General features: G+C 51.1%; 1 protein-coding gene across 1 annotated transcript; it reads left to right on the top strand.

The window, feature by feature from the left end:
• The first annotated feature begins 84 nt into the window (after positions 1-84).
• On the top strand, positions 85-6,022 carry shtd (anaphase promoting complex subunit 1). Its single transcript, XM_065455378.1, has one exon. It carries the CDS (start codon positions 236-238, stop codon positions 5,945-5,947), a length of 5,712 nt encoding a protein of 1,903 aa, XP_065311450.1. The 5' UTR covers positions 85-235; the 3' UTR covers positions 5,948-6,022.
• The last annotated feature ends 2,501 nt before the right edge of the window (positions 6,023-8,523 follow it).

Below are 8,523 nucleotides of genomic sequence, written 5' to 3'. Positions count from 1 at the left end.
TGATGGGTTTATTATTTCGTATTGTTTAAATTGTTTATCATTTGTGGCTTGGCTAGGCTGGGCTTTGTTGCGTCAGTTGCATTTCAATTATGGTATCATCGTCAACAACCGGCGACGTTCATGAATGCGAGGCGCCCGACTTCGAACGGGTCGCTCCGGCACTCTTGGGTGTCGAAAATTTCTGTGAAAGTGTCCGTGGAATTCAGTAAGCGCAAGTCTGGATGATCCAGCGGCAATGATAGCTGCAGGGGAACCCCTGGAGTTCGTGCCGTACGGCTCCGAGTACCTGACACATCACCCTGGAAACGCTCGGCTGCGCAGCGATGGAAGCGCAGGTGACAGAGGCTCGGCTGCCCCCACGAACGCTGCTGATCTCTCGGAAGCTCTACAGGGCGTCTCCCTGCGCATCAACAGGCGCAGCGACGACGGTCTTCAGCCGAAAACGTCGTCGTTTTGGAAGCTCAGGGAGAGCTCGTCCCTGGACGACGATTCGGATGGGGAGGAAGAATTGTACGCGTCAACTGACACCGTAGTCTGGAGCAAGTCCAACGGCGGTGATGTGCGCACGGTTCTGCGGACTTTCAACATCAGCGGGAAGATCCAGGACGCTCTATGGTGCGACTTTATAGTGGCCGACTACAAGGCGAGGCATCTCGTCGGAAGCGTCAGCGCGTCAGAGCCGGAAACGCGAGTGCCCTGTGTCTGTCTCTTCGAAATGAGCTCCGGCACCTTGCACTGTTTCTCGCGCTCCGGAGAGGACTACACGCGCGCCGTGCCTTTCGTCGTGTCGCGCCTGTGGCCCATGCGCTACGGTTTGCTGATCGAGCGCCGATCGCAAGCAGTCGCCCAAGCGGGCGCGCCGCACCTTCCCGCGGCGCCGAGCGAACATTGCGCGGCCGATGCCTTCATGTTCAGCCTGCTACACCCGTTGGACGAAGTGGCTCCCGTGGTGACGCGGACCGCGGTGCACGGCCACATTCCGAAGTTCGGTTACATGCAGTACGACTCCGGCGCCGAGGTGGTGTACGTGTGCGAAGAGCCCTCGCTGCTCGTCATGTTCCACCGAAACCAGGCGACGCACACCGTTTGGCAAGTGCGACGCACCACGGAAGAGGAAGACCAGTTTGTCGACACCACCGCCGTCGTGTGCGGTATCGACCGGACGCCGACATGCTTCCGCGCCGCCACCGGTTCGGCGTCGACGTCGGCCACTGCATCGTCGTTTGGTTCTCCGCGCCTTTTCCACAGCACTCCCACCACCGGTCGCTCGCCGCTGGACCGAGCGTCGAACTCCGGCCATCACAGCCAGTCCCCCCTCGGTCACATGGCTTATTTGAGCAGATCGCAGTCGCCGTTGCCTAGTGGAATGCCCCTCTTCACTGCGAGCCACGAAAACACGTTTAACACGAACTTGACGCACGACCAGCGTGACGCACAGACTTTGCCGGTCGTACCCGATATTTGCCTCGACCAGCTGTGGTGCGAGCCGCAGCCCTCGGGAGAGAGAGCCTCCAAGGCGTTTGTAATTCGCGACATGGTCGGGAACGCGTACATTTGCTACCACTTGATCTTTCGGAAGACGCTGAAGCTCGTCAGCTTCAACAAAAGTAGGGCGCGGCCAACGCTGAAAGAGTGCGACTCGATATCGGCGCTGGATGTCCAGTATCTGCCGTCTCTAAAGATGTTGCTTGTGCTTGACCTGAACCACAGCCTTACGCTCTATGCCGGGCCCAGCAGACTGTGCAAAGTGCACGTGCCTTCATTTGTGTTTGCGCCACCAAGAGAACTCGAGTGCTCACTTCCTCGTGCTGTGCCTTTGGTCCCCCGTCGCAGCAGCTTGAGTAGCGGTGGCAGCGGTGGCAGCAGCGCATTCCCGGATATCGGTGTTTCTCCCGTGTCTGCAAATGCCCGCCACGTGCACACAGCAGCTGAAGACTCGGGACACTTGCCTCTGCCACACCACGTCTCCCTGCAGGATGCCGTCAGGAATCGTGTTACCTTAGAGTCATCGTCCGGAACATACTATCGGCTCAGCCTCCCCGCAATGTCCAAGGACAGGATCGTTAAACGCTGTCTGAAAGCCCTGTCTGTGGTTCTGCCTGAGGAACTGGGTGTCCAAGTGCTCACAAGGTGGTACATGTCACGGAATGCACCTGGACCTACAGACTTAACAGCTTCGACCGAAATGCATTCATTTCTATTGTTCATTCTGGGTACAGTTGGCTGTGTTGCTGCCAGCGGTGGCTTACAACAAGTTGGAGGCATGGACCTTGATGTTGCAACTCCCGTAGCAGTGAAAAAATCCAAATCTAGTGAAGGCGGTTCTAATGCAGACTGGGAGTACTTGCTAGAGCGGTCAGGGGGTCCTCTCAGGGGGGCATCAAGAAGTGCACCGAAACCAGGACCGAAGATGCCACTATTTGTCCCCAGCTGTGACACCTTGGCTAGCAATGTTGCACCCCTCCAGGAGCACGCCTACAGCGTGCTGACTGCGCTTCACCTTGTCTATGAAGATGCCAAGTTGGACGTGCTCGAGTGGCCCTCGTTGCCTCGATTTGCTGGATTCCTCTATAGGCTGTCTGTCCATCTGCGCTTGAAGTCCTATCAGGATCTTTACAGGAAAGACTTCCCAGAAAAAATCAGTATCGACGATTTCCCATCTAGCACATCAATTCCCGAAGGTGAACCAAAGACCCCGTCCTGGTTTGCTTTGTCCCCACCTAACATATTTTCCTGGATTGTGAATACAATGGCACATCCAGGCGACAAGTCGAGGTTTCTTTATATTCCTGGAACAACCAAATCTCTCAGAGCAGTTGTGCTTCTTTACACTGTGCTCTCTCACCCTCTGGAGTGTTCATTTCCCAGCGACCTTTTGCAGGACATTTCTGCAGCATTGTTAGGAAAACGCGAAAGCCATCGGTTCTCCTTTCCCAAGGAGAGTGGTGTAGGTGAGAAGATAGTGTCTCTTCTTGTGAAGCTCGGCATTGATTTGGACCAGCTTTCTCGTTGGCCCTCTGGAGTTGTCGCACCTCTTCAGGATGCCATGGTTGAGTGTCAAGACAGCCCTGCTCTTGGTTGGGGTCCAGCAGCATATCACTTAGTTGGAAGGGAAGATCTCGCTGAGCTGACTGCACAGAAACAAAGAAAGTGTCTTGCAAAAATTGCTGTGCCAGCTGTGCACGAAAACACAAAGCAGGGATCAGGCTTTAATGACAAGGACAATGGCTTTGAGCTCCTTAACAAAGAAATGTGCAAGTTAAAGTTCAGCAAAGACCAGCGCATAGTTGAAGCATGCCGCATGCTGCAGTCATCGATGCCAGTGTGCATCTCCATCCAGCAGCGACCAGAAGTAAGCGACCACGAGTTTGTGGAGGAGCAGGAGCGTCATCTGTATGGCTTGTGCATTCGCACCATGGCCCTTCCTGTAGGCAGAGGTATGATGACTCTACGCAGCTGCCAACCCGTGCTCGCAGACCCGCTGCCCGTTCCAAAGCTTTGCCTTACAGGACGTGTTCCCCTGAGAAATGCCACGGTTGACATGTCTCACATTGAAGTGCCCCCAAACATGAACACATGGCCTCTGTTCCACAACGGTGTTGCGGCTGGCTTGCGTGTCGCGCCTGACGCAAATGACGTGGATTCAAGTTGGATCACTTTTAACAAGCCCCGAGCCAGCACTGCAACAGATGCCACTATTGAGCACGCTGGCTTCCTCCTCGGTCTAGGCCTCAACGGCCACCTGTCTGCTCTCAGTGCCACGGCCATCCATGATTACATGGTGAAGAACCATGAGCTGACTAGTGTCGGACTGTTGCTTGGCTTGGCTGCTTCAAAGCTGGGGAGCATGGATCTTGCAAGCACGAAAATGATGAGCATCCATGTTGAAGCACTCTTGCCGCCAACCTCCACAGAATTGGACGTTCACCCACTTGTATGCGTGGCATCTGTCATGGGTCTGGGGCTACTCTATGCCGAGTCTGGTCATAGCCAGATGGCAGATATACTGCTCGGAGAAGTAGGTCGTCCTCCTGGTCCAGAGATGGATCACTGCATTGACCGGGAAAGTTATGCACTGGCTGCTGGGCTTGCCTTGGGCTTGGTCATGCTTGGAAAGGGTGGCTCTCAGTTCTACCATTCCAATTTGCGCATGGCCGACCAACTTCACCATTACATGGTGGGAGGACGTGTGCGGTCAACGGGAAACCAGCGGGAAAGGTTCCGTTCTCCTAGCTACCAAATTAGAGAAGGCAACACTGTCAACGTTCACGTCACTAGCCCAGCAGCCACCCTCGCTCTTGGCATGATGTTTTTCAACAGCGGCAATAATGCAGTTGCTGGCTGGATGGCTGTGCCAGAAACACAATACCTCTTGGACATGGTCCGACCAGACTTCCTTCTTCTCCGTACACTGGCCTCCGGGCTCATTCTTTGGTCCAACGTCTGTCCAACAAAAGCCTGGATTGAGAGCCACGTACCTACAGTGGTGGCATCCTATGCATTTCAAGGGGCGTCCGAAGATGCGGACATCGACCACGAGACCATGAGCCAAGCGTATTGCAACATATTGGCTGGAGCTTGCCTCTGCGTTGGCCTCAAATTTGCGGGCTCTGCAAATTCTGAAGCATTTGATATCCTCCACCACTACACCATGTACTTTCTGGACCTGCAGAAGCAGGCAGTGGCTGAGCAAGCTGGGCGAAACACGCTGGAGACCTGCCTCCTCGTCGCCGTGTTGAGCCTGTCTCTCGTCATGGCTGGCACTGGCGACCTAGAAATCATGCGCATCTGCCGCCACCTCCGGCTGCGCTCCACCCATGCTTCGAGCCATGTCCTATACGGTTCTTACTTGGTTACCCACATGGCTTTAGGCTTTTTATTCCTCGGTGGCACGGAACTGACCCTTAGCACACGTCCCATGGCCATTGCGGCATTGCTATGTTCACTCTTTCCATGTTTCCCCATCCACAGCAGTGATAACCGCTACCACCTGCAGGCCTTCCGGCATCTCTATGTGCTTGCCGTTGAGCCTCGCCACTTGCTGCCAGTGGACACTGTGACTGGGAATGTTGTGTACAGCCACATAACTGTCTCCTTCAGGCCAACAAATGCATACAGTGCCTGTGAGTACACGTTGAAGGCACCATGTCACCTTCCGGAACTTGACCTCTTGGACAGTGTTGCCTTAAACGACCCCCGATACTGGCCAGTCATCTTCAGGCGCGACAAGAACTGGGACCTTCTCAAATCTGTGCTCTCCTCCCGTGGCCGGCTGTGCGTCAAGCACAAGGCTGGTTGCCTGCCGTATGCCGTGGATCCTACAGGCTGCAAGACGGCCTTTGAGCAAAGTGCCATCAAGGACCTGCTGCGCGGATGGTCAACGAGGCCCAAGGTGTCTGCCTGCTTCTCCGAGAACACTGTCATTTCAAAGTTCACCGAGTTTTTCCTTCGAGTGCGTGCGTCTGGCGACTCTGAGCAAGCGCTGCAACATGCTTTCGGCACCATACTCTTAGAGTGCACCATGCGCGAAAGGGTGGACACACTTTCCACGCTCTTCGACCTGTTCCAAACGGCCAGGCACGACTTCATGCAGTCTACGCTACCGCTGTGGCAGGCCAGGATTGTGCTTGCCTACTACGACTACTGCCGAGGTCAGAAGCGACAGCTCATAGACACTTCCTTCGCTGTCACCCTACGAGCACGTATTGCGGCCGCCGTCGATGACGACCTCCCCAAGGAAGATTTGGCTGCAGCAGTACAGATGTATGTGAAGGATGGAGCCACAGTGCCTGCAGCCGCACTTCCGTTTCTTGTGTGGCATGACATTTCGTGCCCTCTGTCGAATACTCGCCAAAGTGGCCACAGTCCTATCCACTTCCTTGCCTTCTGCCTTGAACATCTGTCACCAGCCATCGGCATTGAAACAGTGCTGCAGTCGCTACTGTGAGTGTGTTGGTGGTTACAGATATGGGGGACTAGACTATTCTACACCTTTAACTTAATAAATGTTTTGTTGATTCAACTTTGGTGCCTTTCCTAAACGTACAATCATTCTTTAAAGGTATCAAAAATGCTTGTAAGTGTGAATATTTGAAACTTTTGAATACCGAGTCAAATAGTGCCCTATTCGTTTCAGTCTTCGAATCACTATTCAGTCACTATTTGTAAATAGAAATATTTTTCTAATAACTTCTGCTCACGATTCAACATGAAATTTGATCATAAGTATGATAATGTTCATCTTTGCAGGCATAGTATAGGTATAAAACATGATAACTTGGATAATGGAGCAGGCTACACCAATCGGCAAGGCACACTTTACCGGCTGTACAGCCGTTATTCGCACTATCTGAAGAGTCCTGTGCATGGGAGGTAAAGAAACCGCTCATTTATTCCTAATGCTTTGGGCTTTTAATAAACTTTTTGTAATGTGCAATCTAATGGCACAAACTTGCTACCTTTACGAATACTAAGACAAAAATAGTTTTATTTAATTGTGAAAACAGCTGTACATTATTCGAAAAGTATTCAATTTGATTTGCTTCTACCACTATTCAATCCATATTCGATTCGGCATAAAAAAAATTACTATTTGAACAATACTTGTAATGATGTCGGCAAAACCGCAATGTAACGAAGTGAGTAAAATTGTCACTTTACTTAGTCTTGTTTAAATTCAACCTTTTATGGAACTAAGTACAGTCACCGACAGATTCTTCCTACACGGAAAGGACCATGAAAATTGTTGGGCAATCGAAAAAACAAAAATTGAATGAAAAAAAAAAAAGCATTTTGTTCACTTTTACAGACGGCGTCCAAAAATATGGTTTTATGCTGTGTCGATATCTTCACATCAGCGAAGTGAAACCTACGAAGCTTTCATGTCCACTCCACCATGGTGACTGTTATTGTAAGCCACAGTGGGACAATGCTGAGGAGACAGGGCGAGCCAGGAGGGGAAATGGGTGGACAGGGACATGTGTGCATCAGCCACCACCCCCTTGCGCGTGCAGGAAAGAGATGTGCGTTAAGCCACTATCTTTCTTGGCTCACCTTCGACCACACAGCACGCACACGACACGGGGAGTGCGATAGGTTCTTAGCGCCCTTGAAATTTATATGGAACATGACGTACGACGAGAGAGTCCTGCATTTAGCACAAGTACCATTACTCATGTTTATCACTGTTATAACTGCCACAGGATGCAGAAACAATTGGCAGCAGCAAGAAATTTGAATATTATGATACTCCCCAATGTGAATTTTGAGCGCAGCTGTTTAGGCGTTTTGAATTCACGATATAGTGTGGCAAAAAATTTGATTCTGAACGATGGGCAGCTTTGCCAGTTCATTTAGCAGCAGCGGCAGACAAAGCATATCTACTGGTTGCGTTGTTCATTGTTCAGAAAGAGTCAACACGGGAATGTGTGGCTCGCACGAAGTGCATTCTCTAGTGGCAACGGCGCAGGCAAAGTAGCGCATGCACAGTAAGTCTGAAGCTCACGCCAGCACTTTATTTCCATATAGGGTATGAGTGGACGTGCTCGCCGCCGTTCAGCACGTCCTGTGCGGCACTTCTGTCCTTCTCACCCTTTTGCCATACTCTCCTTTTAATGCTTCCTCTGCTGAGAGACAGTTACTGCGCTGCACTTTACCCCAACCTTTCCTTCCCATCATCAAGAATCTCCTTCTCTCTCTCCACTGCATCCTCCTCCTCGTGCCCTCTTCGCTATCGCCATCGTTCATTCCCCACTGCGCTCAACGTTCGCTCTTTCATCCTTCGCTGTGCTCGTTTGCTCGGTTACGCTGATGCTCAACGCAGGAATGGGTGCATAAGAGCTGTGCTCTTAAAACGCCAGATTGGGCATGTTCAGAATACAGAACTAGATTCACTGACACTGCACTAGCCAGTTATCTCTGGTTAAATCAGGTGGCACGCGCAGTGATTTTGGAGGCCACGATAAGCTGAATTCGAAGACGCTGCTCCACTTCAGCGGCCGCTCTCCGTCATGCGATTTGAGAGGTGCATTCGCAAGCAGCCACATGTATTCAACCATTTGACCATCTGCGCCAACAGCTGTTTTCATTGTCTTGGTTATTTCTTTGCGGCGGCAGTGAAATTTAGCTGTATCCAAATCATGTCTAAACACACTTCATTATATTGAGGTTCAAGATGCAAGATGTTCTAGGACAAGAAATTGTAAAATGCTAAACATTTGTTATACTGAGAATTTCATTATATCGAGGTAGAACTATAGTACATGGATTTGCGTAAAGTCGTTCTTCTGGCTTCAAACAGCTTTGCAGGTTGATCAATTTCGACATTAAGTGCAACGCTTAATAGTGACTGCGTGAGTGCAAGAACATAATGACTTTATGCATTTAGAAAAGAATGTTTCTTAGAAACTTGGAAAGATAGCTCAATAATGCCACAAGAACATGTAAAGCAGCAGGCACTAAGTTTAGACAAATCCATCTAGTACTACCAATCATTCCCGTGGTGCTTGAATGACTACAGCACCA

The sequence above is a fragment of the Dermacentor albipictus genome, chromosome 6, assembly GCF_038994185.2.
Source record: "Dermacentor albipictus isolate Rhodes 1998 colony chromosome 6, USDA_Dalb.pri_finalv2, whole genome shotgun sequence".
Classification (NCBI taxonomy): domain Eukaryota; kingdom Metazoa; phylum Arthropoda; class Arachnida; order Ixodida; family Ixodidae; genus Dermacentor; species Dermacentor albipictus.
The sequence above is the reverse complement of the archived record's forward strand: the minus strand, read 5'-3'. Positions and strand labels throughout refer to the sequence as shown.

Coding starts and splice junctions, on each gene's coding strand:
- shtd (XM_065455378.1), top strand. CDS start 236: ATGATAGCTGCAGGGGAACCCCTGGAGTTCGTGCCGTACGGCTCCGAG.